Source organism: Sporothrix schenckii (genome assembly GCF_000961545.1).
Source record: "Sporothrix schenckii 1099-18 chromosome Unknown Cont49, whole genome shotgun sequence".
Taxonomy (NCBI): Eukaryota; Fungi; Ascomycota; class Sordariomycetes; order Ophiostomatales; family Ophiostomataceae; genus Sporothrix; species Sporothrix schenckii.
Genome location: NW_015971150.1, coordinates 22,565 through 44,576, shown reverse-complemented (window position 1 = coordinate 44,576; position 22,012 = coordinate 22,565). Strand labels below are relative to the sequence as shown.

At 50.2% G+C, this 22,012-nt stretch overlaps 9 protein-coding genes across 9 annotated transcripts; 3 read left to right on the top strand and 6 right to left on the bottom strand.

The window, feature by feature from the left end:
• Positions 1–2,282: 2,282 nt before the first annotated feature.
• Positions 2,283–3,849, top strand: SPSK_00511 (solute carrier family 25 (mitochondrial iron transporter), member 28/37; the record flags this gene model as incomplete). The annotated part of the gene is made up of 7 exons (XM_016727478.1): positions 2,283–2,329; positions 2,410–2,479; positions 2,550–2,612; positions 2,684–2,936; positions 3,064–3,120; positions 3,217–3,688; positions 3,837–3,849. The coding sequence occupies 7 exons, from the start codon at positions 2,283–2,285 to the stop codon at positions 3,847–3,849; spliced, it is 975 nt and encodes a 324-aa protein (XP_016582569.1).
• An 842-nt stretch (positions 3,850–4,691) lies between these two features.
• SPSK_00604 (uncharacterized protein) lies at positions 4,692–5,273 on the bottom strand (the record flags this gene model as incomplete). Its single annotated transcript, XM_016727569.1, has 1 exon — positions 4,692–5,273. The coding sequence occupies one exon, from the start codon at positions 5,271–5,273 to the stop codon at positions 4,692–4,694; it is 582 nt and encodes a 193-aa protein (XP_016582568.1).
• Positions 5,274–5,283: 10 nt separating this feature from the next.
• Positions 5,284–6,321, bottom strand: SPSK_00563 (uncharacterized protein; the record flags this gene model as incomplete). The annotated part of the gene is made up of 1 exon (XM_016727529.1): positions 5,284–6,321. One exon carries the CDS (start codon positions 6,319–6,321, stop codon positions 5,284–5,286), a length of 1,038 nt encoding a protein of 345 aa, XP_016582567.1.
• Positions 6,322–7,006: 685 nt separating this feature from the next.
• Positions 7,007–7,924, top strand: SPSK_00572 (uncharacterized protein; the record flags this gene model as incomplete). Its single annotated transcript, XM_016727538.1, has 1 exon — positions 7,007–7,924. One exon carries the CDS (start codon positions 7,007–7,009, stop codon positions 7,922–7,924), a length of 918 nt encoding a protein of 305 aa, XP_016582566.1.
• Positions 7,925–8,078: 154 nt separating this feature from the next.
• Positions 8,079–8,897, bottom strand: SPSK_00585 (uncharacterized protein; the record flags this gene model as incomplete). The annotated part of the gene is made up of 3 exons (XM_016727551.1): positions 8,079–8,487; positions 8,579–8,603; positions 8,831–8,897. The coding sequence occupies 3 exons, from the start codon at positions 8,895–8,897 to the stop codon at positions 8,079–8,081; spliced, it is 501 nt and encodes a 166-aa protein (XP_016582565.1).
• Positions 8,898–8,992: 95 nt separating this feature from the next.
• SPSK_00422 (vacuole morphology and inheritance protein 14) lies at positions 8,993–11,662 on the bottom strand (the record flags this gene model as incomplete). The annotated part of the gene is made up of 5 exons (XM_016727391.1): positions 8,993–10,086; positions 10,182–10,992; positions 11,059–11,226; positions 11,326–11,485; positions 11,595–11,662. 5 exons carry the CDS (start codon positions 11,660–11,662, stop codon positions 8,993–8,995), a joined length of 2,301 nt encoding a protein of 766 aa, XP_016582564.1.
• A 1,211-nt stretch (positions 11,663–12,873) lies between these two features.
• SPSK_00634 (uncharacterized protein) lies at positions 12,874–13,154 on the bottom strand (the record flags this gene model as incomplete). Its single annotated transcript, XM_016727595.1, has 2 exons — positions 12,874–13,070; positions 13,115–13,154. 2 exons carry the CDS (start codon positions 13,152–13,154, stop codon positions 12,874–12,876), a joined length of 237 nt encoding a protein of 78 aa, XP_016582563.1.
• Positions 13,155–16,750: 3,596 nt separating this feature from the next.
• On the top strand, positions 16,751–18,281 carry SPSK_00516 (2-oxoglutarate dehydrogenase E2 component (dihydrolipoamide succinyltransferase); the record flags this gene model as incomplete). Its single annotated transcript, XM_016727483.1, has 4 exons — positions 16,751–16,990; positions 17,088–17,423; positions 17,476–17,907; positions 17,985–18,281. 4 exons carry the CDS (start codon positions 16,751–16,753, stop codon positions 18,279–18,281), a joined length of 1,305 nt encoding a protein of 434 aa, XP_016582562.1.
• A 788-nt stretch (positions 18,282–19,069) lies between these two features.
• SPSK_00478 (delta8-fatty-acid desaturase) lies at positions 19,070–20,952 on the bottom strand (the record flags this gene model as incomplete). Its single annotated transcript, XM_016727446.1, has 2 exons — positions 19,070–20,594; positions 20,726–20,952. The coding sequence occupies 2 exons, from the start codon at positions 20,950–20,952 to the stop codon at positions 19,070–19,072; spliced, it is 1,752 nt and encodes a 583-aa protein (XP_016582561.1).
• Between the last annotated feature and the right edge of the window lie 1,060 nt (positions 20,953–22,012).

Genomic DNA, 22,012 nt, shown 5'->3' with positions numbered 1-22,012 from the left:
CTGTGTTTTTTGAACGTTGTAAAATCCCGTCGGCTAATCGGGGGTTGTGTCGAGATCGGTTTAATCACTCATTGGCATTTATTCGTTGGTCATGGACGAAACATCTCGTTCGTAGAGTGAGAATGCAGGGATACTGCTGCGTAACATCAATGGTCATGCCACCGCAATGCCGTGGCACTCTGTCGGATATACGAACGGAGGTTTCGCGTATAAGCGCGGGGAATGCAATTGAACAACGAACAAGAAAAGGTTCATATGCAAACTAAATAGTAGAAAAGCACAAAAAGAGGCATCTGATTTTGCCCAAACAGGGGAGCAGCGGGTGGCGCTGGAGTGGACCGAGCGGTCTACGGAGTACTCCCCATGCCAAGAGGTGAAAAAAGGCGAGAAATTGGGACACCGGAGCATGCGGTGGCGTTGACGAGACACGGAGCAGGAGGGAACTTCAGTCGCGAAACCGGGGACGCGGCGTTTACGTAATAATGCAGGCGGCAAGAGAGCATCTAACAAGTGTCATACTCACCTATAGCGCCTGTAATATACGGCGTGTTACGGCTACGGCGAGCGCTGCACCTGTGATCGTGACAGTGCAGATACGACCAGCCGCCGTGGCGTTGTTGTAGAGACGACCAGATGTGCATCACCTTCCCGAAAAATACGTTTGTCAACAAGTTCATAGTAGTGACGGTATTAACGGCGTGCATGCGCTTTAAATCAATCCGGCACTCGCGTGTCTCCGAAATGGCTCCGACATCACTGGCAGCACACTGAGAAGCGGCTTTTTTTGGTCTATCTCGCCCGAGACGCCATCGGCCGCCCAAGGGTCTAGTGAACAACAAACGTTGGCCTGCTGGTCACAGAGACGAGCTGTAGTTTGCCCTCGTCCTACGATAAAGAAACGGGGCAATACTCTTTCACGGGCAGGTCCACTCCACTGTCGCTCGGTGGCATGGCCTCACGCCGCCAATCGGACACACTGTGGTGGGTGCCTGTCTGGGCCGAGCCACTGAGGCTAGCGCTCTATTTTCAGCCATCTTTCTCGTGGTCAGAAAACTCATCCGCACTTGTGTAGTTTTCAATTGTATCGCATTTAGCTCCTGTTCGTCCCAAGCCGTCTTCCAGGTACAGAGTATCTTATGCCGATTACGTAGGTCCCATCTTCCCGCTATGAAGAAGTATGAGGACAAAACGAGAAAAGACGAAAGAAGAAACCAAAACAAAACCAAACAGCAAGATCTGATGCGATATCAAAAGCCTAAGACTGGCAACATTCAGAAAGGAAGAAGAACAGACACGAAAAGACAAGAGAAGGCGACAACTTACCCTCGGCCTGTTTGTTAGACCCTAATGCAGTAGTACTCAGAGTAGTAATTACTGCCTGGAACTTTCAGCTCAAAACATTCTGTGAAACTTCCGACGAAAAAAAAAAAAAAAAAAAAANAAAAAAAAGGAAGAAACCAACCCCCCCCCCTCCTTCCTCAAAAGTCCTTTCCAGCGCCCAAGTCCATTTTTGGTGAAAATTCGATTCTCTTTGGCAATTACAACCAATTGCTGGCATCCCCCTACCCCCGTCTCTCGCGCCTTATTTCCTTGAATCGCAAACGGAGTACGCATCCAACCCCCGGTCTGAACTGTCTTCAATTTTTCCATACTATCTTGAGCCTACCTTTGTTCCACTGCCGTCCGTGAGAATAGCTGCACCCTGCAAATAGTAGGACTGCCCGATCCTGGAGCTGATCCGATATCCGCTCCTCCGTGCAACCGACTCCCCAATCTTGCGGCAACATTTCGCAGCGCCCAGAGCATTGCTTCCACGATCCGATCCGCTAGGCCAACACGACGCATTACCGGGGCGCGACACCACGGCCACGATTACCAGAGCCTCAAGAGCCGACCACGAGGCAGAACATCACGACCCACCATCGTCGCCTGCAGTTTTCAACCAACCTCCGCAAAACCCCAAAACCTTTATATTTCTGCCGTCGCAACCTTCTCCCCCTCTTATCTGATCAGACAGCCTCTGTCGGCCGACATCACCAACAAGCGTGCTTCGATACTGACGCGCTGCATATCCGCACACGGCCCTAATAAACGCCGCCCAGCGCTCGCAGAATAAAACTGGTGGACTGAGGCAAGGACGCAGACGCTAGAAGAGACGACTCGCCAAGCTCGTCGTTTCTTTGCTCTCTGCCTCTCCCCTCCGCCCCGGCCCGCCCAGGACGATCGCCACACTGGCTCTTCAAGACAAGACCCTGGGCGGCACGTCTGCTGCTGTGGCCCAGATGACTCAGCCAGGTGCCGAGCCTGTCGAGGATGTCGATGATTACGAGTGCGTTTGCTTGAGAGTCATGCACACTCCCTCACTTGTTGCTGCAATGCTTGCTAACGTCCTTCCTTCAAACTCTGCAGCTATGAATCCCTGCCACCTAACTTCTCCCTTGTCCAGAACATGGCGGCAGGAGCGTTTGCTGGTATTGCCGTGAGTAGAAGTCGAGCAGAACAACTGCGCCAGATTGCCGAGCTTGACTGCATCCTGGCACTCAATCCAGCCTCTGGATACTGACCAGGAGCCACAGGAACACACAGTCATGTACCCAATTGATGCGATCAAGGTAAATAGACAGTGCCCGCTACCCTGCGGCACACCCCCCTTCATAGTTTCCCATCACGACGCATTTCTCAGACTAATCGTTTTGTCCCCCTTCTCCAGACACGCATGCAGGTTATAAGCCCCAGCGGTGGCCCCGCCTATACCAGCCTGATACAGAGCACTTACCGCATGGCCGTTGGCGAAGGTATCTCGAGCCTATGGCGGGGCATGTCCAGCGTAGTCGTCGGGGCCGGCCCAGCTCATGCCGTTTACTTTGCGACGTACGAGGCTGTCAAGCATGTCATGGGTGGCAATAAAGTCGGCACACACCACCCTCTAGCTGCCGGTTAGTGCTGTCCCTTTAATGCACGTCCACCCTTTTTTTCGGTATACATGCCAGAGCAGTCATTTGCCTGTGCGAACTGAGCCATGTTCTTACCATTGGATAAGGGCCCAAAAGCTGACTTGGATAGCAACGAGCGGAGCGTGTGCTACTATTGCCAGCGATGCCCTGATGAACCCATTCGACGGTAAGACTCTTCAGGCGTAAGCCGCTGCCTTCTTTGGCCAGCTATGGGGAAGCACTCCAAGAGGCGCTCATAAGTTGCTAATGTACGTTGCTGCAGTCATCAAACAGCGTATGCAAATAGAGGGGTCGGGCAAAATGTATCGCTCAATGCTGGACTGTGCAAAATACGTCTATCGGAACGAGGGTATTGCCGCCTTTTACGTCTCTTACCCCACAACACTCTCCATGACCGTTCCGTTTACCGCGCTCCAATTTCTTGCCTACGAGTCTATCTCCACCGCTATGAACCCTAGCAAGAAGTACGACCCTGTGACGCACTGCTTTGCAGGCGCTATTGCCGGCGGGGTTGCAGCCGGCCTCACGACACCGATGGACGTAATCAAGACTATGCTGCAGACCCGCGGTAGCGCCGGTGACCCCGAGCTACGCAGCGTAAACAGCTTTATGGCCGGTTGCCGACTTCTCCACGCGCGGGAGGGACTCCGTGGGTTTTTTAAAGGTGTTCGACCCAGGGTTGTGACCACAATGCCGAGCACCGCCATCTGCTGGTCTGCGTACGAAGCTTCCAAGTATGTCTATATTCGCCCTTTAGCTGCGTCTTCTTGTCATATGCTCGTATTCCCGTGCGAGCCCAGGGAGCAGGGTGCCACCTGCTCGGCAATTCAAATACATGACTTGCTAATCCATACGTAGGGCGTATTTTATTCGCAGAAATAGTTCGGGGCAGTAAAACCGATAAAGGCTCCAGGAATCCAGGTCACAGGATCCAGCCCCAGGCCTATGGCTATTTGTTACTGTCGCCACAGGGGAAAGGCATAGAAATCTTTGGACGATATCTACACATTTATACATTTACGGATTCAGTCTACCTTGTAGGTTTTTTTAATCTGTCCAAATAAGTAGGTCGTCTTGTGCCAGGACTGATACTTCGTGTGAAGGAAGCTGAAAAAAACTTCAAGAGTGGCAGTAAAGCGGCAAGCAAGTCCACGGTGTGTTTACATACATAGTGGGGAGTTGTGACAGCATCTTGTTATATTTTATATGCATGTGTTTGTCTACAACCATATGGGCCATATCAAAGTCTCACAGCTTTGGTTCCTCGGCGAGGGGTGGAAGCGACGACTGGATTTAATCTTTGTATCATATAATCTCGGTAGTAGATTTGCGACTGCCACACTTTAGTATTTGAAATAGTTCTTTGCACCCATCACCTTGTGTGATCTCGCTTTTTACAGAAAACATAAATATAAAATTATACATACGAGCACAGCCTCAGATCCGTCCTTCGCACCTCGACTCCGATTCGAGGTCATGTAAATATGCAACTTGAAACGGCGATGAAATAAACAACGTTGTCAAATAAGCAGAAAGCCACAGTTGTTTATTTTACTTCATTAAAAGGAAATTTTAAAAAAGAAGGATTAACTAAAAAGGACCACATATCGGGGTAGAATACGAAGGAATATTCAGTTAAAGAGGCTCATACACGTCCGCCCCTCCTCCAAATTTCTTTTTGTTAAAAAAAAAACATCAAATAAAACACAAGATGTGTGGTGTAAAATTTCAGTCGGCTTATTTCCCAAACGGAAACCCGCCGCCGCCGCCGCCAGATCCGAATTGGAATTTAAATTGCTGCCCACCACCCTGTTGGAACATAAACTGCTGTCCACCAAAGGGACTGCCCTGGAACGGGTTCTGCTGCCCCTTAGAATTCGGGTCGTCGCCTCGGTCGAAACGCGCACGAAGCTCAGGGTCACTCAGGACTTCGTAAGCCTCGTTAATTTCGGCCATTTTCTTCTCTGCGGCTTCTTTCGTCAAGCCCTGCTTAGCTGCCTTATCGGGGTGGTGAAGCTTAGAAAGCCTGCGGTAGGCTGCTTTGATCTGTCTGTCATCGGCATCACGTGCCACACCTATAACTTTATAATAGTCCTTGATCTTGCTCCGCCTCAGCAGGACGTCGGCCTCGTTGACCAGCGTGTTGATATAATCGGACTCGTCGACATGAGCCTCCTTGGCCTTCTTCAGTGTCTCTATAGCCGCTTCATATTGTTCAGCGTCCAGCTGCACCTTATATTGGTGCAATAGGCCATATAGGGAGTGCCCGTCATAACGAAGCGCATCCTCACACCAGGAGGGGGCCTTTTTGCTTTTCATCTGTCTTGCATTAGTCTCTGTCATAACATGAAATGGCACCCGGGATACTCAAGACGGAGAAGGGAGAGCGTGCCTTGTAGTAACCTTCGCAAGCCATACCCGTCAGCCTAGAAATAAGATCGTTAGGCCCTGCTGCAGGAAGAATGTCTTGCTTGCGCAGGATGGAAATCTGATCCTTGACTTCTTGGAGAAGGCCTGGGTTGTCGCCATTTGGGATAAGCTGCATGGTCCCCGTCGAGGGCTGATCCTTCAAGAAAGCCTTTTCAATTTTCGCTAAAGTCTTTTCGACTGCTTTCTCCTGCCGCAGTAAAGCCCTGCAAGGTTTGGAATCCGGGTCAGACTGCAAGCACTTGCGCACATGCGACATGCCTTTCTCAAGGTCACCGAGGGCGTAAAAGTTAATGGCTGAGATAACAAGGAATGGCGAGACATCGCCCGGCTTCAAATGAAGCACATGCTGTAGATCGCCAACGCCCTCCTCAACCTCACCCCGGGCAAACCGGCAGTGGGCGCGAATGCGTCGTAAAGAAGCAGCCCTCGTCGCCACCATGATCGCCATGCTGGCTTGGTTAACACACTCCTCCCAGTCGCTCTTCGCTTCCGCCGCCTCCGCCGCCCAAGCAGCATTTTCGGCGTCGTCCACAGCAGCCAAAAGTTCCGCAGCATCTGGTGCATCTTTGGCTCGCCTCAATTGGTCGCGGGCCCCGTTCCAGTCAGCCACACGTTGCTTGATCTTCCCCAATTGAACATGAGCAGCCTCAAACCCAGGTCGTATAGACAAGACGGTGTTGAAGTCATCGGTGGCCTGAGGTGCGCGGCCAAGGCTAAGGTAAGTGGTTGCTCGCTTAAAGTACGTAAGGTAGTTTGTTGGATCGCGCGCAATGGCGGCATCGTAGTAAACGAGTGCGTCGCCCGTCTCGCCCCGGGAAAGATGGTTCTGAGCGGATGCAAGAAGAGAGGTCACAGGCGTATCTGCCGGGATGTCATCTGCTGTCAGGGCTGATACAGCACACACCGCGAGTGCTATTGCCGAAATCTTGATAATCATTGTGACGTGTCGTGTCGGCAGCTAGGTAATGCGAGCTGTGTGAAGCATATCTGGGGTTGTGGGAGAGAATAGCCAGCTGCTCTGGGTCAAGCACAGGCGGCAGGCGACCGTATTTAGTGGTGGAGGGATATCGGTTTGAAGTAGCAGTTGGCTAAGTAGTTATCCAGGAATTGCCCGGGCATTTGACAATGGCTTCTTTCTTTGTCAGTTTCCCTCAGGACAATTTTGAGGGTAGAAGACTGGCTCAGGACTGAAGCGAGCGCGGCACAAATTTCTTACTTGCCTCACATTTCCATCTGTCGTTGAAGCCAATTATGTAGCCTTACTGGTTGGCATGTTACAGTAGGCAACCTGGCCTTTTCGAGGGCCAGGTCGAATAGTCAGCACGGAGGCCCCTAATAAGTTGTGGGAGTACAATACACGTACTCGGTAACTGGCCAATAAGGAGTCTCTGCGTAACTGGCGGACTTACTTAGCATTAAACAATGCCTTGGAAATGCATTTATCGAGATGAGATTTTTGAATGCTATTAAAATAAGCCATATAGGCGTGCTAATATCTCCAAATATATCAGCATGATTTGCGTTCCTTGACATATAGGACTCCGAGAGACTCTAGAACCCGACTGGTACAATTCGTGCCTTCCAAACAAACTGCTATACCAACAAATTGGAGGCCGAGCAGCATGGCACACATACCAACATCCGCTGCCATTTTTTCTCCATCTGTCGCCCGTCTCGCCTCCTCTGCAGCCAAAGACTGGAATTATGTAGACAGCTGGCTGTCATCCATATTTCCCAACCGTTCACCTCCACCCTTTGAGCGCAATTCAGAGACGCTGAGGGCCCTCGTCACACTCTCAACTTTGAATGAAAGCGTCGATGAAGACTTCGGCCACGTTTCGAGCCTTGAAACGTTGGCGCTGCGGACGCTTTCCAAAGCCGAAGAATATGGCAACAGCGAACCAAAGGCCGTACATATGTCTCCGGTGTATGCGGCAGGTAGAATTGTTGCGGCTATTGAGAGCGAACTGTCGCGTGAAGGGCACTTGGCGTTTGATGCACTAGCTGCCACATCCGTCGAGCTTGGAGTTGCTATCCCAGTACCGACAGGAACAGGCCGTGAATTTGCTCACCTGGACATGTACCTATTCCAGCTCGAGCAGGCTCTTTCGCGAACGGAGGTCCTTCATGCGCACGTTGGTGACCATTCCTCAAGGTTACGGAGCCGTTTTGATGACCACGAGCGCGATGGATACAGGCCGTCGGCACCCCTGGCGAGACAAAACCTAGAGCTGCAACGCAAAATAAAAACAGAAACCTCGCGTCTCCAAGACATAAAAGACGCGCCCAGTGTCCAAGCCCAGCTTTCAAAACCCACGACTCTACAGCTCGAAGACGACGAGACGATATTTTTGAAACTCTCGGAATACGACGAAGCTCTTTGCAAGCAAATCAACGCCTTTAGAAATCTCCCTCCTGATACGGAGCTTGCCAAGCAGCAACTCGAGATACTCCAGTCAGAGCTGCAAGCTGCTACGCAAATACGTGACAATATGTTTGAAGGCTTGGTCGAGAAAGCCACGCCTAAACGTTCAAGATGAACCACCGCTCACATGTCTTGTGTGCAGCGATTTGGATTTGTTTGCCACGGTCACCGTGTGGCCTCTCTGCGACACACGTTGCTTTTCTCCTTGATCACTTTGTGTAATTCCTATTGCTCCCAGGGCAAACCACGCCTATGTGTTGCCGGTTCACTCAGTGACCACGTTTCACTCTACCAGACACGGCACCGCCAAACCTCCCGAGCTGCTTCCCAAGGGTTGATTTTGCCTTGGTTGGGGGCCCTGGTTGCACAGAGGTATCCTTGACCGGAACCGGAGGCCCTCCAGCAACAGTCCTGGCCGCCGGGCCTATATCCCGAGAATTTTTGTGCTCCAGAGCGCCAACGCCATCGCTGATTCGAAAATCGGGTCCCAGCCCGAAAGGCAAGCTATCGTCGACGGGTTCTGTCGTGTGGCCACTCAACGCTCTCTGCGACCGGCGTGCACGTTCTTGGACGGTCCGAAACTTTTCCAATAGCTCTCCCCATCGGATGATGCCATCTTCTCTTCCTTTGAGTCTATTCGGCCGATCAAAGTTTGGCCCACTTGCAGGTGTGCTAGTTCTACACGGCGAACCGTATGTTAGTTTATGTTTCTTTCGTCTACTTCTGTGGTCGACTCACGGGATGTCAATAAAAACACAGGGATACCTACACTCTCGGAGCAGTGTGCAAATAGCCTATAGAGCTAACACTGTTCAGTCGATTTCGAAGGGCTGCAAACGCAGACGACTGGGGAAGCAGCATTAATAAACCATACAGGCACTTATACAAATGGGGAAACCTGTCCGGCTCAAGTAGTTGCAGCCTCAAATCTGTATAAAAAGGTCAAAATGGCGAACGAACAACTAAACCAGGAACAAAATATAATTGTTTTGTTACATTCCAACTACTAGATCGTACTTACATGTAAAAACCGGTGACTCCAGCAGCTGCACTAATTTGTCGATCTGAATGAGAATGTTCACAGTCATCTCTAATTCAGCACTATGGCAGCATATTAGTTTATTTCTTGTTGCATTGACATATATGCCATCAATCATGTGCAGTATGAAGCACAGGGGGCTTGTCACGGAGGTTCATACAAGATTTGAAGAAGGTTGTAAGCTTGCTCGTAGGCTTGAGCAAGCAAACACAACGAAAACGTGGCCACGGCATTGTAGCACCAGGAGCGGAAAAGAGCGACAAAAAAGGTCTGCCCATCTTTCGTTTCCAAGTTTCGCAAGCGCTTGCGGAGATCAGCCAATTCCGGTGCTGTTAACAGGTTGTTATTGAGATTTTGGACCATGATGCTGGCAAACTCAACATCCTCCTCTCTCTCTATGCAATTGGCAAGGGTCCGGTAGATCCGTTCTGGGCTGAGACTGACGCAAAGCTGGCGTATGATGAGGTTACCTCTCGTCTCTAGCAACTTCCGATCCGTAGAAAACAGCTGTAGAAGATTCACCATAAAGTTCGAAAAGTAGTCATCTTCGCTATTGCGAGATATTTGTGACAGCAGCTGCAAGTCTTTCGTCACAACGGCCTCCGCAGGATCTGAAAGAGTTTTGAGTAAGGCCGGAAACGTCCCGTCATTGAAAGCCAGGACTTTTCTGGGCGCCTTGCGATGCAGCATGATCAACCACGTGAGAGCCGCAACACGCGTCGCCTCGTAATCGTTTAAAAATAGCAGGGTTAGAGAGTTCACAGCAGCGGCATAATCCAGTTCCGGTTGAGGAGACGGTCCCGTTAGAATTTTTTGGTCAGTTGCCGGTGTTGGTGATCTTCTAGCATTAAATGCAGCCGTTGTTGTAGCCGACGCGGCTCTTGTGGGTAGAAGAGATGATGATGCTGGGTTCGTCCCATCGAAATCTCTGGAGATGGACAAGGAAGCTCGGTTGCTGCTCGTATCCGGGCGGTCAACAGCTTGGGCGGGTGTAACATTAGCAGCTCTGAGCGGCAGCGTCGAACTTAATCCGGCCTCCTGGTCGGCAGGGAGAGATACAACGTAGTCTATAAGAGAGTTGTTGACACGAACGGCAGCCTGCCGAATGGTTTCGATTCCGCTTGCCAATGCTGGAAGCAAATGAGCAAGAATCTTGGGGGTAAAAGGTAAGACTTCTTCGGGGCAAATGTCCAAAAACTCGACAATCCAGCGCAGTGACTCTAAGAGGCCATCTTCTCCTACGTTTCAAAGACGAAGAACGTTAATACAATCAGGGTTAAGGGAAGGTGAGGAAGCTGCTTGACAAAATCCATGGAAGAACCGTATAGCATACCCTGGGGTGAGTCCAACGTATCCGTCAAAATTTCCAAGATAGCGCCGTAATGAATATGGACATCCTGGCCAGGCACCCAGTCGTCCTCGCTGTCAACATCAGGTTCGTCGGCATCGTTGTTGTGGTAGTCGTCATCTTCGGCCTCCTCTCCATCATCAGCATCGTCACCATCGGCTCCAGAGCCATCGTTACCTTTACTGCCGACGCTACCGTTCCAAAGAACCGATGCTGGGGCGTTTGTGGCAATGGTGGATGAGTCGGGGCTGTTATGAAAGCCTTTGGCTGGATCCTCCACATGTGCTAGGACACTTCCAGGAGTCTCAGTTTGAACAAACTTGTGCTTATTATCACCCCTCGTCTTGGATTTCCTACTGTCAGCGATGCCTCTCTTAACGCGAGAAATCCTTCGGATTTCGCCCAGAAATTTGTCGAGGCAGGTTTGTGTAGCAATATGCACGTCACGATTCGCGTCGCTCAAAAAAGTCAGCAGGCCGCTAAGAAAATCTGGCAAGTATGCCACCAGTTCCAAGTCAGGGATGGAGTCTAGAAGCACGATCCAGCCGACGAGGAATGTCCGAGTGAAGGGGTTGAGAACGAAGATGCGATCCCTCAGGAGCGGTATGAATCGTTTCAACGAGAAAGCGGTGGGAAGGTCGACATCGTCCTGGTCGAATCCCTTGTCCCCGCTCTCGAAATCGGATGTGACAAGAACTGAGACATACGTGGCAGCCGACTCGGAAACAATATCCTTGACCAAGCGGTCAAGCAACTCGGCACCATTTTTAACCGATAATTCGGAGTCGGCACCAAGCTGTATTTATTGGGAGACCTATCAGTAGGGAGGTAGAGCCAGTGAGAACAATATGAAGCAACGCACCTTGCACAGGGCATCGAAGATGTGGTTAAAATAAATCAAAATCTCGCCCTTGGCAACCTTTGCGATGTTGTACATGGCTTCGCAAGCGTAATAGCGCACGCGAGCATCTTGGTCGACAAAACAGGCCAGCACGGGCGGGACGATGGTTTCCAAGTATCGTGGCAGTTCCTATGAAAGTGGTTAGCCGCAGAGTTTGGGGCGAGAACGCGCAACGTGCTACGGGGAGCTGAAGAGAGAAAGGGGCAAGGGGTCAGGACAAATACGCACTGAGCCAAGGGCTATGGCGGCAGCCGCCAGTCCGATTAGGCCGCCGTTACGGGAGTGCTGGTGGACAGTATACGCATATTCGTTGCATAGTTGGTCGAGGATTGCTTCGACAGTTGCAGTATCTTTGTGAGCAACAAGCTCGCGAATGGAGCGTTCGAGCCTAGCAGAATGGTATATGGTTAGCTACAGGTGGCGCAGAGCAATGCAATGCAATGTGGCTCTCGGGGAAGACGACGGCATTGTAAGGTACGCTTATGTATTGTACATACTCGAGCGCGCCAATCTTGCGTTTCTCGTACAGCTTCTCGTTGAGAGCGCGCTGTATGCTCGGGTCCATGGCAGCGACGACTTTGACGGCGACCGAAACGGCTATGGCAAAGTGTCTGCTTGGTGGATTCGTTGTATTGACGTACAACACATCAACCACACCATAGGATACGATCACTTCGATAGTCGTGTTCAAGAGAAGGAGGGGCGCGTAGGAAGTCGATACGGGCCTAAAACCTTTGTCGGCATCAACAACGTTGCTTGCATTAGGGGCCACGCATGATAAGATCGTGTCAACAAGAAGGCCGGCGCGGTGTATGCGGTTCGTAATCGGGTGGTCCAATCGCTGGCGGACACAGGGCGACACAGAACAGAGTAAGACTAGAAGCAGGAAATGATAGTGTGGAGAAAAGTGGTAGCCATTTGCACTTGCGACGTGATGTCACGTGTAATAAATTTAGCAAGTGGTGCAACATCTATAATAGAGATCGGAATGGCTCTTCAACACCATTATACCAGCCCTGAAAAGATGAATTACAGGCATGGCGGCGATATTATATGTATTTATCCAGCAGGTATGATTTAATACTTCGATAACAACAACGCACATATATCGTACGTCGGTACATAGGATATCGATGCCGACGCTTTAGAAAAAGGCAATCTGATTGGCGATAATAATTTCCCGGTGGTTTACTTAACCATTGTATATGACCGTTGTGACTGTACCTGTCGCCTTGGCGAGGGTATGTCGATTGAAGCCTTTTCTCGCGCTCTCTTTTTCCAGTGAAATTTCTTCTGGGCCGGGAACGGAGCAGTTAACCCCACTGTGCAATGCCAAACATGAGCTTCCCAACCCCCGCGGTGCCTGATTTGAGGCTACTCACCTAGCACACATGTTGTCCTGCGCCGCAGCTCGCTTATCTCACGCTTCAAAGTACAAGCATCGCCTTTTGTCCCACAAACGATTTCAAAGTCTAAGTAAAAGCAGGTATCTGGGTGCCCGGCCTGTGTATCTATATTCGTATTTGGTGGGTAGAGAAACAAACCTTGGGATATCGACAGAAAATAAAAACTCGAACGACCACGCGACGGAATTTACATAATAAACCGACAACAAGGCGCGCAAGACAAACACACCCATAACCCCCCACTTCCGCCTTTATGGCAAGTAGTACACATACTACTTGGAAGTACAGCCGACAGATCGGCGTTCGCACACTTCAGCCCTCCTTCGAAATATGCCATGCTCAGGTGAAGGATTGCAATTCACATTGATTCTCACTTTCGGCTGCTGCACCCTTGCTGGCTTGCTTGTCCAGCGTATTTGGTAATCTGTTGGCTTCCCTTGCTGGATCCTGCGTCCTTGTTTGCCAACGCTGCGATTTGGGCTCGGCGTGCAAACTCATCCTTGCCAACGTCAGCGAAATTACTATGAGTCTCGAGAAGAATAAAGGCAACCCTTTGTTCCAACACATCTAAGGGGGGCAAGGGGTCTCCTAGTTCCACGATACCTTATCACCTCTAGCCTTTCGTATTCTCGCAGCCGCCTCCTCGTCCATTTTGGCTCTCCCCATCCTGCCTAGGATAGGAGACACACAAGCTTCTTGAACCGTTGTGGATGTTGGAGCGTGCACAAACTCGGACTATCCGGAGACAGCTATTTGGAGCAGGCCACCAAAAACAATGTGCCGCGTTATGCACTGCTCAGGTGTCAGTGACCGGCTACAGATGTGTGTTTGCGGAGCAGGGGAACGATAAGACCAGACTGACAGTCAAGCGGCCTCATTCTTGTACAAACGCAGGAATAAAGACAGATTAATGCAGTTCACGGAAGGAGGTACTCTACATGGGCCGTCCGTGGCTTTATATAAACACAGCCTTCACTTATTCTTGTGGTCGGTGGCCAATCTACGGCAAGAGAACAGCATCGGATTACAAACTCACGACGTACGTGGGCTACCCACGATGTCGATGGTGTCCACGAAGTTTGTTTTGTGCAAATTACAGATCAAGCAGGCCCTGCTCTATAAAGTATAAAGCTGTCCGTTTCCTGGTCTGGCTTAAGGGTGTCCAGCGGCTGTGTCTCCAACACCTTACGCATTGTCCCATTTTGTCCCACGCGTCTTACGTACTACGACGAGAAGGACCATCCCAGATTATGTCGTATATGTACATGCACACTGCAGACCAGGGAGTTGGGTGGAGGTCGAAGAGGAAGAAAATAGAGCAAGGACAGGGTGGAAGGATTGGGAATGGATGTCAACCTGTTAAACAACTATGTTGTAGAAAAGGCAGATGACCAGGTTGGACGCAGTCCTTTCCTGTTCAAGCATGCCGGATAATCCACGGTCCCTGTCGATGCGTGTGACGAGCGGAAGGGGAGGTGCTCCGCCATAGGCCCCAAGGTAAGAGCTGTTTTTCGCATCCATTTCGTGGATGGGGTCCTTCGAGAGACTTTCGGAGTGTGTTTTCGGACGAGGCATACCAATAGCAAAGAAGCAAGGGGGCGTGCAAAGGCAAGCTACCTCTGAGTTCTTCAGGAGGAGTGAGAGAGAGAGAGAGAGAGGAAGGGGCGGGGAGGGGGTCCTGAACGACTGGAAATAACAAAACATGCAGATAATACTTTACCTCGTAAAACCAACTGTGCCATATTACTTAGTAATCGTCGATTGGCACACTTGCTTCATGCTTTTTTCCAGTAACCGCCTCGCTGGGCCCGCTCCTTCACGCTTGTGCAAGGTCTAGACGGCACCCTCCGAGGTAAGGTATCCAGAATGGTAATACAACGTAATACCGCACGTCTTAGAACTTATATACCTTCTACTCTACGGAATATTTCTAGCGAGCCACGAGCCTGGACCCGAGGGAAGGGAGCCGAGCACGCCAAAAGAGAGGCACAGGCCAGGCCACACGGGCGATGGGTTTCCACGAAGATGGTGACCGAGGGTGGCAAGAATGCTGCGTGGGCCAATTATCCGTCGTACCGCATGCAAATTATATGTAAGATACGACACGCAGACCTAGCCCCACTTAAACCCTGTCTCTGGTGCAGGCTATGGTAAAGCGTTGAGCATGCATCCTGATAGGTTGCCGCAGCAAGGGTTTGCGTGTAAGACAGAGTACGTGTGTCTTATCAGACGACCACCCATAACCAGTGGGAGTAGAGCTCACCACTTGTGAGAAAATTACCACAAACTTCTGAAACAAAATCCCATATTATCCGCCGGCGTTCTGTCTTTCTGTAGACGAACTTGCACTTAAAACCAGTATTTCACGTGATTATAATTGCAATACAGAGTAAAGTAGCACACTTCGACAACCCGCGACACATCTAACATTTAAAGCATACGTCGTAAACGGTGCACGATACTCAGGAAGAAGGCATTGGCATGTACTTGATTACCGTAAAATATTAACGTTGTACTAACCGACTAGTACCCCAACACAACCCTGAATTAAAAAGCGACAGAGCGGCTAGGTTGAAGACGGCCATCGACTAATTACGGAGTACGTCGTTGTAGGAAAAAAATGCGCCGATAAGCTACTAAGGACCAAACAGTTTTTCAAGACATGTAACTTGTATTTCGTACTATAAATTTATACAGAGCATACTTCCGTAGACAACGTTTCGTATGCTTGGGGTTGGGGAGGGGGAGGGGGTGGACAGAAGAGGTTTTAAAACATAGTATTTCGTACGGCGACCACGTTAGTACGTAATTTCTTGTGACACCTCGCAGGGTTGCACTCAAGGATGTGGCCTAATGAGTCGAGCCAGGTTGATTGTCGATAAGGGTCGGATACCCAAGATGGGTATGACACGCCATCTGTAAGGAGAAAGAGATTCGGCAAGTAATCGCCTATCAAACTTACCCAAGTAGCCGAGGAAGGTCAAAAGCTCAATCAGAGTTCCGATCGTACATAAGGCGAAAAGGAAGATTCTGGCAAGTTCCATTGTCGCCAACGCGCCTTAGAGCGACGAGCGACGGAACTAAGAAAACTCTGCAAAAACTCTGCAAACTTCACTTAAAAGGAATATATAAGAATCCTTTCGTAGGCGGCCACGTATCGTAGAATGGTCGCCTAAGCGAAAGTCTTGAGAACTTAAGCATACCTAAATTCTTATCTTCTATATTCTTTTCCTTCACTGAGCCATACCTACGGTCACCCCATTTTGGCCCTAGGCACCTATTCCTTTACACCACGTTATATAAAAAGACGGTCGAAAAAATAATATTAAAAAAATTCATGTACCGTCTTTTATAATAGTTTGATTACTAAAAAACGATAAAGGTATAAGAACGCATAAATTATATAAGTTAAAGGATTATAGTAATAAATACGGGTAAAAGTGCCATAGACCTCCTCTCCTACTCTTGAAGCTGGCGAGTCTACGGTGATTCAACGAGGCTTACACGGGGTCGATTCAGGGGGTCAGTCCCCGTGAGCCGCCAAACCAAACTAGCAGGCGCCGTCAGCGGACGGGATACCCCGTTACCGCCCGGCTTACTAACACCACACGTGACTATGGAGCTACGATTACGAAAATGCCTCGCAGATCCTGGTGCCTGAGGCATCAAAGGATTCAACGGGGATTCTACGGTGTTTTACCAGATAAAAATAAAAAGGCTATCCGCGCCTTACTTCTGACAGAAGAGGGGCAAGGATTAGAGTTTACTCCTCCTACCACCTATGTTCGAAATGGCTTGCCTATGATCCTCTCAGATTAATGACCACTATCCCCAGACCCCCTCACAAAAAGTAAACAAAAACGAGGCGCGCCACGTTTTCGACGTGGTCACGAGAAAAGCGGGTCAGCTAGTCCCTAATAGGACGATACTTTGGTCACATGATCCGGTTTTTTTGCTGAACGATTTACGTTCATGGATGCTCGACAACCTTATTTTTATGCCCCCCGGCTTTGCTCGGTTACTGGACTTTATTTTCTCATCCACGTATTTCCTGTTTACCAAACGAAGCGCCGTAGTCACTCAATTCTTCACCCTTACCACCCTCAACAGTCGTTTTGACAGTCTTGTCTTCTACTCTTACTTCAGCTGCTAATTCTATTTCGGCCTTTTCTCTTTTTGTTCCTCGTGTTTCACGTTTTGCTCGCTCGTTTTGTTGTCCGACACACCCCCTTTTCAGCCCGTTCACCATGCTGTCGAGACGATTCCTCCTCGCCGCCCGGTCGGCCGCTCTGTGCCGGCCACAGCCGTCGCTGCGCCATGCGCAGCTGCCGCTGATGTTCCAGCATGTGCGCACTTACGCGGATCTGGTAGTCAAGGTGCCCGTGATGGCCGAGTCCATCTCAGAGGGCACGCTCAAGCAGTTCTCCAAGCAGATTGGCGAGCGCGTCGAGCAGGATGAGGAGATTGCAACCATTGAGACCGACAAGGTGCGTTTCTGAAGAGCTGGTGCGCATGTTTGCCATTGCGAAGCGATTGACGCGCGAATTTGGTGACTAACGAAACGATGCATAACACCTGCTCCAGATCGATGTGGCCGTCAACGCAACGGAAGCCGGCGTGGTGCGCGAGTTCTTCGCCAACGAGGAGGACACTGTCGTTGTTGGCCAGGATCTCGTTCGCATAGAGGTCGGCGCCGAGGGCGAGGCCCCGGCTGAGAAGCCTGCGGCGTCCGAAGCACCCAAGGAGGAGGCGGCAAATTCTACTGCCACCGAGTCCGAGTCAAAACCAGAAGCCCCCAAACCTGCTGAACCATCAAAACCTGCGCCTGTCCCGGAGAAGAAGAGCTCACCCGCGCCACCAAAACAGTCCAGCTCCGAGCCCGCCTCTCCTTCGCCGCTTGGCAACCGTGAGGAACGCAGAGTAAGTCAACTGCGAACCGCTCAGGTTTTACTGTTTTTTTTTCTTCTCTCAGATGATGCAGTCTACTAATACCACGTGCCCTCTGCCACAGGTCAAGATGAACCGTATGCGTCTTCGAATCGCCGAGCGTCTCAAGCAGTCGCAGAACACTGCCGCCTCCCTAACCACGTTCAACGAGGTCGACATGTCCTCGCTCGTCGAGTTCCGCAAGCTGTACAAGGATGAGGTGCTCAAGAAGACGGGAGTCAAGCTGGGCTTCATGAGCGCCTTCACGCGCGCCTGTGTGCTGGCCATGAAAGACCTGCCTGCCGTCAACGCGTCCATTGAGGGCCCCAACGGCGGCGACACCATTGTCTACCGTGACTACGTTGACGTCAGCGTGGCCGTGGCGACGGAGAAGGGTCTCGTAACTCCTGTCGTTCGCAACGCCGAGGGCATGGATTTGGTCACCATTGAGAAGTCAATTGCTGACCTGGGCCACAAGGTTTGTGGCTTCCTACATTGCCTCCTAGCTTGTCAACAGACGCAATGCGAATGCGCTAACAAATTTTCTACATTTAGGCTCGCGACGGCAAGTTGACCATTGAGGACATGGCTGGTGGTACCTTCACGATCAGCAACGGCGGTGTGTTCGGTTCGATGATGGGCACCCCCATCATCAACCTGCCGCAGTCCGCCGTGCTGGGCCTCCACGCCATCAAGGAGCGGCCCGTGGCCGTCAACGGCAAGATCGAGATCCGCCCCATGATGTACCTGGCTTTGACCTACGACCACCGTCTGCTGGACGGACGCGAGGCTGTGCAGTTCCTCGTGAAGGTGAAAGAGTACATTGAGGACCCGAGACGCATGCTGCTGTGAGGCATGGTTTCTCAGTCGTAGGTTGGATGTTGTGCTAAGAAGGTGTACGCAAAGTGTTGAGACCGGGGCGTCTCACCTGTAATCTAACTGTACATTTACATTTGGCCTATTTTTTTTTCTTTTTTTTCTTTTTTTCTTATTCCTAGACTCTCTTCAGCTTTTATCGTTCACTTGTGCATCGTTATATGATCTGCCCATGTTTCATAGGTCCTATTTATTGAATAATAAATAAGAAAGGACTTATATAAAGTATAAAAAAAACGCCTTACTTTTAAATTAAACACTTAAATAAAAAAGAGTACTAGAAAACAAAGAATAATTTTCTTTTCTTTGATGTAAAACGTGGTTATTTTAACGATATTCTCCGTGGTGTATTGTTGTTGTCTTACTTTTTGACGCGCGATTGTTCCTGAAACGATCACATAACCTATTTTAGTCAGTTCCTATCACGCGATCCGATTTTTTTATTGTACGATTATAGGACGTCTCTACGCAGTAGAAAGGCCATGGATTTGTTTTTCAACTACTGCGTATATAGGTATAAGTGAGGGTATTACTTTTAAGGTATAAATACTTGCAAAACATATTATTACAGACAGTTTGATAGTCTTTGTATCTACCCTACTTCATCCGTCTAATATGTCTTCCTAAGAGCAGATTCCCACGGGCCAACTCAGCCGTTGTCGAGTGACGACCAAGCCTCTATTTACCGACACCGCTCTTCGTGTTTTACCGTCCCAGACCCTGGCTCATCCCTCCGTGTGCAGCATGCTTCGACCGTGTTAAACCTAGGCCGTGCCAGCAGCAATAGCTTTCTGGCATTGTGCTAGAATGGCAGCCTGTTTTGACACGTCCGCCAATCGCCCAATCACCTCCTTGTTGCCGTCAATAAACCCGTATAGCGCGTAAGGGATTCCGACCTCGTTGCAAAAGTCTAACACCATTTTTTGTGCCGTCCTTAAGTTGTGCCGAGGCATGCGCGGGTACAGGTGGTGAATGGCCTGAAATTGTAGCCCGCCGTGAAAAAAATCGAGCCACTGAGGACAGTCGACGTCCATCGTCGTTCGTAGCATTCGCTGCGGAAACGACTCGTGCGGTCCAAGGTCTGCTGTACTCATAGCAAAGTGTGACAGGGTTATCTGTAGATGCAGAGGCATCGTCATAATGTGACTGACCATGACAAAAACGAAGCGGCCCCAATTGGAATCGATGCTCTTGTACACAATACCATACCCAAACCAAGCCCAAAAGAAGACCTGCCCGGCAGCTTCCAGCCACCTATGCCACCATGCCGGGCCCTTTTGCGGCCCAAGACCGAGTATAATGTACTGCCAAGACAGACGATAGAGGTTGAAGCGACCAAAGCACAGTATCAAATAATAGGAATACGCTTGGATCGACAGGAAAAATCGAGCAGCCGCGTCGTACTCCATGACTCTGTCATAATATGTCGATCGCAGGGACTGCAACAATCGATGCGACACTGCCAAAAAAGGCATGTGCTCAATGTCGGGGTCATGTTCGGGCGAATTGGTCACAATGTGGTGCACGTTGTGGTTGTCTTTCCACCAGCAGATTGAGAGGCCGCCGAGGAAATCGGCAATGATAATGCCTATCACCGTGTCTCCATGGAAATTGTGCGTGATCCCCATATGGCCAGCGTCGTGGGCTGTGAACACCAGCTGGTGCCAAAAAGCCCCCAGGCAGGCCGCGCTGGTCGCATACCACCGCAAACGCAAAAACGCAAGCATCAATACAAAAAGGGTGACGTAACGTAGAACTTCCCATGCATACGCTGTATAGTTGCAGTCAAAAAGACCTGCTGCGCGTAGTTTGTCGTGTAGTTCGCGATATTTGAGTACCACGTTTTGCTGTGTCCGCATGTCAAGGGACGGGTATTTCTCGAGATCAAGCTGGATTTCATCCCTCGTCTTCGCATCCAAAAATGCAGTTGCCGTCCTACACGTGCTTTTTTTCACTTCTCCTGTGGTGTCGTTGCAGTCCTCAATCTGTGAGGCAGACGATGGCGTCGCAGTACAGGGCGATAATGACAGGTGCCCAGCCCGTCTTCGTATTTCTTTGCATGGGTACGCGCAGTCGTCCGAAGGAGCACCGTTGGCCTCGTCGTCAAACATGGGAAGTGGGGATGTGGACCGAGAGCTTGGTCCACTGCTGGAATATCTGGCCGTCAATACTGTGGATGCTGTCGAAGCGATCGATGCTGTCGTGGCTGCCATCCCGACGTGTTCTTGGAAACCGCCACCTTGTATAGGTGGTATAAAATTCTCCCAGACGCCTTCTATTCTCCCAATCCTGTATCTATCCATGTTCTGGCGAGTTTCTTCGGAGTGGAGACTGTCCCGACATAAACTGGTTAGCAGGTACCTGTTAAAAGCAGACGTATATTTGACAAAAAGACGTTAGTGATTTGACAGGAAACAAACCAGTTCACTTCATCTGTCGCATCCCTTCCGACCATATGCATGATGGCCTTCGATCCACCCGGGTGGTACGGCAGCCAAGCATCCACTCTCAGAACATGCTGGTTGACTATAATAAGGCTTCGGCCCTGTGCAATCATTCTCTCAATCTCCTCGCGAGACATGAGCGGGTATTCTCTCTCGGGGCAAGCAGAGCGACCAGTACGACCACGTGGTTTTTGGGAAGCCATTGTCGGAGATTGCGGTGTCGTTTGAAAGAGCCGTGATACAGCAGGCGACTCAGGCACCGAAGGAAACGCCGCAGCCTACGAGTGAGGACGGTGCAGAAAATGTGAGCGAGGGAGTGGTCGTTCGTGTGCAGTTAGCAATGAGCCAGCTTTGGCCTGTCCGAAGCGTTTGTTGGAATGCAAGGTTTCACAATGGGTATCGTGTAAGTAGTGGCGCGAACACTGATGTTGGTCATATTCACCACAAGTCCGTGTTGTTGACGGGCGGTTGAGAAGAAGAGTGTCGAGCTTTGTTCGTGTTTTCGGCGAAAGGGGGTGGGCTCATACGCGAAATAAATCGGAATTACGACTTTGATTATGGAGCAAACACAAACAGAGAAAACATAATTCGTACAAGGCGAGTTTTCCCTTGTTATGTGGGCCAACACACTGTAAAATACCTGCGGTGTGGGGCAGACCAACACTAAACGCAGTACGGTAGAAGTCAGTGAGAACAACGCATCTTACACTACTAATACATTTAAATAAATTCAAGAGTCAACACAGTCGAATCTTTACCTCTCGCCTTAAAAGCCGAGAAGTGACTCCGCCTACAAGGTCACGCCAGACAACGTTAACGCCAAGCTCAAAGAGAGTACAGCAACAACATCCGCTGGTTTACAAACTCCACGGATCCTGTCCATAAATAAACATGGGTGCCGGTTGTTGCAGGTGAAGGCGGTGATTAACCCCATTATTTAATGGAGCTATGTGTCGAACAGATAGAATCACCCTTTAGTGTAAATAGGGTGCCTCGATCGAAACATATGCTAAAACCGTCGAGCTTCGGTTGCCCGATCTGTTGGTTTACGGCATTATGCTCTCTGGGCCCACAGCGTAATGCTCTACTCCGCCTCTCCTACTCTAGCGGACCCCGTTCCTCTATTCCGCTCCGACACTCCAAGCCCCAGAAGGATGGCGAAGCGTGTCAGTTGAGCATATCCTCAGCCATTTTGCAGGATGGCCTCACAGTCGGCAGAGAACTCAGCGGCTGTCGACCGAACTTCTGACGGAAGGTCCGGTC